The 6,830-nt window shown below is 49.5% G+C and overlaps 1 protein-coding gene across 2 annotated transcripts in view; it reads left to right on the forward strand.

Annotated features, from left to right (window-relative positions):
• The window catches only part of Def8 (differentially expressed in FDCP 8 homolog), a 21,799-nt gene extending 15,633 nt beyond the window's left edge, over nucleotides 1–6,166 (forward strand). For both annotated transcript variants that reach the window (XM_013354896.2, XM_026778659.1), the window contains exons 9-13: nucleotides 218–331; nucleotides 1,747–1,827; nucleotides 2,806–2,946; nucleotides 3,149–3,258; nucleotides 4,424–6,166. In XM_013354896.2, coding sequence (XP_013210350.1) covers nucleotides 218–331; nucleotides 1,747–1,827; nucleotides 2,806–2,946; nucleotides 3,149–3,258; nucleotides 4,424–4,526 — 549 coding nt within the window. In that variant the 3' untranslated portion in view covers nucleotides 4,527–6,166. The remainder of the gene's footprint in view (nucleotides 1–217; nucleotides 332–1,746; nucleotides 1,828–2,805; nucleotides 2,947–3,148; nucleotides 3,259–4,423) is intronic.
• Nucleotides 6,167–6,830: the final 664 nt, after the last annotated feature.

A 6,830-nucleotide genomic window follows, 5' to 3' on the forward strand; every position in this document is an offset into this window, starting at 1 on the left:
TTGGGCTCTGAGCGTGGGGAGGGAGAGTCCCGCGCAAGGTTGGGCTCTGAGCGTGGGGAGGGAGAGTCCCGCGCAAGGTTGGGCTCTGAGCGTGGGGAGGGAGAGTCCCGTGCAAGGTTGGATGGTGGGGAGGGGGAGTAGGGAGAGGGCAGGACGTGTTTTTGGCTCCACCAGCCCTAGCTCTGCGAGCTAGCTGCTCACTCAGCTCCCTCTGCAGGTGTCCCGCTGCAGCATGCGCTACCTGGCTCTGATGGTGTCTCGGCCAGTGCTCCGGCTCCGGGAGATTAACCCTCTACTGTTTAACTACGTGGAAGAGCTGGTGGAGATCCGGGTGAGGCTGGGCCTCGGTTAGGGTCCGGATGAGTTTGTCGGGATGGGAAGTTCTGAGCAGAGGAGTCCTGCTTTTGCAGGCTCCTTGTCTATCTGCTGAATCGAAAGTATTACAACCATAGAGACAATGTTAAATTCGCTGATAATCTCTTAGAAAAAGCAGAACCTAGGATGGGGGCTCATCCCTGTGATGTTAGCATTGGGGACGTGGGTAGAAGGATCATTAGTGTGAGACCGGCCTGCACTTGGTAGTCAGAGAGCCTATCAGAAAGTGTGTGGAGGGGGGAGAGGGAGAAAGAGATTTTAATTCTATCCATTTATCAATCAACCATCTATCACCTGTCTGCCTATTTACATACCAATCAACCATCTTTCATCTGTATCATCTGTCTACCTATTTGCCTACCAGTCAACGTCAACCATTTATCATCTGTCTACCTATTTATCTACTAATCAATCATCTATCATCTGTCTACCTATTTACCTACCTGGCTGGGAATGTGGTTTCTTTGTTAGAATTGCTAGCTTAGATGCAGGAAGCACTGGGTTCAGTTCCCAGCATTGTATACATCTGGCATGGCAGAACATGTTGCTCAGGCTGACCCTGAATTTGATATATAGCTAAGTCTGCTCTTGAACCCTGACCCTTCTGTTTCTACCTTCCAAGTGTGGGTATACAGCAGGTTGGTGCTTCTACGCCAGTCTAAAAATCTATTCTGCCAAATAGAACCAAAATATTATAATATGCGGTCAACATATACAAACTTGTCAAGATATTTTATTCTCTTTTTGTGTGTACTGTACCATTGAATTCTAGTCTGTGCCCTATACTTACAGCAGTCCAAGTGAAAACTAGACATTTTCAGCAGCTCTGTATGGCTTTAGCCACTGGTCGCCAGAAGAGTCGGGGCAGAGGTTAGGAGGTGCTGTAGGGCAGGCAGGAGCTGACGACCTAGGCAAGGTAGTAGAAAGGACTTCGATTCCATGTTTTAGGGGAGGGGTCTGAGGCAGAGCAAGGAGAATGGTCAAGGTCGAGGCATTGGCCTAGGATTTTGGCCTACTCTGTTGGATATGACTTCGTGCTGTCTTGAGAGAGCAGGGTGGACTCAGTGCTTGTCTGTGGGACTGGGCAAAGTGACGGGAAAGGGAGATCTCAAGAGGCATCTTTGACAGACAGACCTCAAGATCCTGTGATTTGCCCTTGAGGTTGGATACCCACTCAAATGTAGGACCATCTTGTGGAATTTGAGGGCACCTTCCCCAGTCGCTACTGCCCTTGCCCACAGTATAAGGAGAAACAGACTTGTGAGTATGGCCCCTATGAAGCTAGTACAAAATCAGCTCTTAGCCTTACAGAAACAGCCACGGTGCCACCTGTGTGCCATGGCTGAGCTGTCCACTGTTGTCTGCCTGCAGAAGCTGCGCCAGGACATCCTTCTCATGAAGCCATACTTCATCACCTGCAAGGAGGCCATGGAGGCGCGGCTGCTGCTGCAGGTCAGGTTACTAAGGGGCAGGTCTCGGAGAGTCAGGGTGACAGGAGTATTCCTGCTCTGGTTCTTCAGAGAGCAGAGTAGATAGATGTATTAGGCTTCTAGAAGTCTCCCGAACTTTTTATTCTGGGAAGGTCATCTATAATAAACTGTCAAATATCCTGCACACAAGAGCGTTCTCTGATGATCTCAGTTTGAGAAACTAAGATAAGCAATCATTATCATTGTGTTTAGCCTTCATGGAATAGCTTTCCCCTTAGCAGGCAGATTGAACAAAATAAAAGTTTTAAGCCTCACGTACTGGGGCTGGAGAGATGGCTTAGTGGTTAAGAGCACTGGCTGTTCTCCCAGAGGACCTGGGTTCGCTTCCCAGCACCCACATGGCAGCTCACAACTGTCTGTAACTTCATGCACCTAAAATAAAGTTAAATAAATTAAAAAAAAAAGAGTCACTACTTTGCTCAATAAGTAATCTCAGACACTGTTTTAAATTATGGGAACAGTCAGCAAGTTCCAAGACAGCTAGGGCTGTTACACAGAGCAACCCTGTCTTGACCCCCCCCTGCAAAAAAAATTATGAGAGCAGTCAGCAAACAGGCCCTTGGGGAATGGCCAGTGGGTCAGGAAGGCAAGGGAATAGGCAGTATGTCAGGGTGTGAGCTCTGTACATAGAAGCAAGCAGAGCAAGGGGTGGGGTGATCTGGAAGGTGTTCAACAGAGACCAGAACTGGGAAGAGGCATGGATAGCAGGGGGAAGCTATGGTCAAAGGCAAGGCGCACTGAGCAGCCGTTGTGGAATGGGGGCAGAGATCAAGAAATGCTGCTGTGGCCATAGCTCTACCATTTGGCTTCTCCAGGCTCTTGAGGTACCTGTACAGACGCCCTATGAAACTTGTGGGTTTCCACAAGAACCCTGGGCCGTGGATGGGGAATGGGGAACCCTTTCTCTGCATTTGGGGTCACACCTGCTGGGTCTTGACAGCTCCAGGACCGGCAGCATTTTGTGGAGAACGATGAGATGTATTCTATCCAGGACCTCTTGGAGGTGCACATGGGCCGCCTCAGCTGCTCCCTCACGGAGATCCACACGCTCTTTGCCAAGCACATCAAGCTGGACTGTGAGGTGGGTCTCCCCGTGCCCTCTGTGATGGTGGCCCTGCCTAGAGGAGACTCTTCTCCCCGTGCCCTCTGTGATCATGGCCCTATCTAGAGGAGACTCTCTGCTATTCCGTCCACCAGTCCTCAGGGTCTGGATTGGCCAGTGCGTTCCTGGCCTGAGTTGGCATTTACTTGCCAGCCATTAATCCTGATTCCTTTTCCAACAGCGGTGCCAAGCCAAGGGGTTTGTGTGCGAACTCTGCAAAGAAGGCGACGTGCTGTTTCCCTTTGACAGCCATACATCTGTGTGCACCGACTGTTCAGCTGTCTTCCACAGGTGGGTGTGGCCCGTGACTCACTCTGCTAGGTACTCAGGCTCCTCCCTGCCTTCTAAGCAGAATGCCTTCCCTTGCCCCTGGCTGCAGCTGGTCTTGTGGAACCTCACGCTGCTGCCCAGGAGAGAGGAGGCAGACATCTGGGCTTTTGCTGTCTGGTTTTCAGAGCCCTTTGCTGGAGTTAGGCCCTGATGTCTACGTCCACATTAAAAGTTCCATTAAGAGCCTAGGAATGTAGCCTGGCATGCATGAAACTTAGGTTTGATTTCTAGTGCAGAGCAGAGCAAGGCATGCTAGTACATGCCTGTAATCTTAGCACTTGGGAGGCAATAGCAGGAGGATCCAAGTTCAGTCATCCTAAGCTATATAGCATGTTTGAGGTCAATTTGGGCTACATGAGACCCTGTCACAAGGGGAAAAAAAGTTCCATCAGGAATGAACACCTATGCTGGGCTCCTTAAAATATCCTGCAGTAGCCTCTAGAGCCTTCCTGGCCCGGCTCGCTCACAGGGTCCACTACCGCTTTGTTCTGCGCCTACAGTAGAGTTACTGTTTCTGGATCAGTACAGGCCAGAGAGGCCCAAACCTGTGCCACCCTTCATGCCTGAAGAGAAAAGTTTAAAAACCAAACCAACAGAGGAGTCTGCCAAGCCCTATTGTACTCTGACACACAGTTTGGGAATCGCAGGTAGATGCTGCATTAGTGTTGATAAACAATGGCGTTGGCCGAATAAGAAAGAGCTCAGAGGACTGAGAGGATGGCTCAGTAGGTAAAGGAGCTGTCTGCCAAGCCTGCTTACTTGGTTTTGATCCCTAAAGCCTGCACGGTGGAAGAAAACCCACGTCCCGCAAGTTGTTCCTATCTTCCACTGTCGTATCGTAGGTGTCCCGTGGTGTGTGTGTGCCCACCTTCACGTGTTCAGGCACAAACACACAAATAAAAAAAAGCTTAGAGCTGGGTACAATTGCTAGAAGCCTGACTCTTTCATAGAGGCCAGCACCTACGTACCAGGCTTTGTGGTAAATCATACTTGGATGTAGATTCTGCTTCTGCTCTATGGTAGTGAGCATCTCTGAGCCTGATTGCCGATTTGCAGGAAGATACAGAGAGCTAGCCCAGGACGTAACATTTTCCGTGCAGAATCCAGCCTATCTTCCTAACCTCAGGGACTGCTATTACGACAACTCAACCACCTGCCCCAAGTGTGCCCGGCTCAACTTGAGGAAGCAGTCACTTTTCCAGGAACCTGGTCTGGATGTGGATGCCTAGAATGTTGGAGGAGACACCAGGCACCATATCTTCCCTTCTGGCTGTCACCCTGCTGGCATTGCCATCCAGGTGTTCATTCTGCTGTGGAGACCCCCTCGAGAACGTTCTCTGGGCCAGAAGGAAGTGACTGGTAGCCACCAGGACTGCCATTACCCAGGTGCTTGCTGAGATTTGGAGTTCTATACCTGGCTATTTATTGGGTGTGCTGCTACAAGGGGTCAGAATGCTGCTTCTGCCCCACTGTAGGCTCCCTACTTAGGGGAGCCTGGGTGTGACTCCCCAGGAAAGGTGGATCACTCTCCTATAACACAGAGCCCTCCAGTCCTTTACAACCAGTCTTTCTGGCCCTTAGAGAGAGCCCTGCTCCTGTCTACCGCCCTGACAACTGGTCAGACACTCTAGAGGCCTGACCAGTGAGACCAGAGGGGACCTCCTGATGGAATTTTATCTCTGCTGTAGATAATTTAGGTTCTACTTAGAGGCTCCTATCCCTCTTAGCACCTTGTTTCCTTAGGGCTTCAGGTTTTCTCTGGCTGGAGCTGTTCACAGTGGTGTCCCATGGACTGTCTCCGCATCCTGAGAGTCATCCTCCTCCTCCTTAGTCGGTCGGTCCTATGTGTTTCCCTACCCTTTTGTGCAATAGGGAGGGAAGGGATCTGTGGAGTTTTTCTTGGCAGATACACCTGCTCCTGCCATTGCCTAGTCCACGTTATCCTGGTGCTCTGAGCTGGGCAGTTAGGGACTCATTTAAGGAAGATATCTCAGCCTCAAGTTACATAGGTGGGGCTATGTCCCTGAAACAGGTTCAAAGTCAGGTTAGCTGGTCAGTCACTGTTGGCCTGTGTGGCATTTGGGGGACCAAATTTTCCCACAGAAGTCTGTTCTCTGGTTAAAGATAACCAGTCACTGAGTGATGATTCAGGAGTCTGAGGCCAAGATCTACGAATCTTTGTTTAAGAAAGACACAAGCAGGAGGTGGATGGCCGCAAGAAAGTCTAGGCTTTGAGGGTGGGCATGACCTATAACTTTGCGGTGAGGCATCTCCAGGCACACACCCCGTAAATCGTATGGCTGAGGATGTGTGGAGTCAGGGTCTCAGAATGTGGCTTCTGTCCTTCCTTGGGAAGCAGGAACTGCTTACATCTGCCCCCTTTCTCCTTGCCTGTGAATTGCTGTTGACAGACACAGGCCAAGGAGTGTCACAACTGGGATTTCCCTCACTTCTAATGAGGCACAAGAAGGGACGCCTCAACTCACAAGATGAAACTTAGTTTGCTGGCTTGTTTGAGGGGTGGACGGACATACCGCCACCTCCTCCTTGCTCCTCTGTACCATCAGGTAGCTTTACTCTTGCTATCTTTTCTGTTTCAATTTTCCCATCTGGAAAGTGGGGAAAGTGGAGTTGACCTACCTCAGGGTGGAAGAGGAAGGAGGCCTTTGGGTGTGATGTGGGTCAGCAGCAGGTCCCTGCCCTGCTTCCTCTTTGGAGTCAAAGAGGGTCTTAAAACCAAATGCCATTTTCCTATACCCCGAATCTTGTGTTTCTTATCAATGTATCACATTTCTGTCCTGTGGCTATGGCCCTTCCTGAGCCTCCTGTGTAATCAGCATCACATGTTCCCAGCTATAAATCATAGTGTCCAAAGAAAATGTTACTAGTCTGGTGTTTGTTGAGTAAAGCGGTGGACCCCCTCTTAAAATACACCCCAATGTAGATTTTCATAGAATCATTTGAGGATCCTTCTATGAGCCCATAGCTTGATAAGAAGAGTCTGCGTATGCAGGTGGTAGTAGTGGTGAACGCCTTTAATTCGAGCACTCAGGAGGCAGAGGCAGACAGATCTCTGAGTTCAAGGCCAGCCTGGTCTACAAAGTGAGTTCCAAGACAGTAAGAGCTACACAGAGAAACCCTATCTCAAAAAAAAAATATATATATATATGTATATATATATATGGACAAATAAATTAAAAATATTTCTTTTTTTTTCATGTCCTTAATTCAACTATCAAGGAAACTAACATTAAGATCTTATTCACAGAGCTGGGTATGGTAGTGCATGCTTTTAATTCCAGTACATAGGAAGTAGAGGCAGGCAGATCTCTGAATTTGAGATCAGCTTGGTCTACATAGTGAGTTCCAGGTCAGTCAGGGCTATGTAGAGAGACCCTGCATCAAAAAAGTAAAACAAGCTGGGCGGTGGTGGCGCACGCCTTTAATCCCAGCACTTGGGAGGCAGAGGCAGGCGGATCTCTGTGAGTTTGAGACCTGCCTGGTCTACAAGAGCTAGTTCCAGGACAGGCTCC

The sequence above is a fragment of the Microtus ochrogaster genome, chromosome 4 (genome assembly GCF_000317375.1).
Source record: "Microtus ochrogaster isolate Prairie Vole_2 chromosome 4, MicOch1.0, whole genome shotgun sequence".
Classification (NCBI taxonomy): Eukaryota; Metazoa; Chordata; class Mammalia; order Rodentia; family Cricetidae; genus Microtus; species Microtus ochrogaster.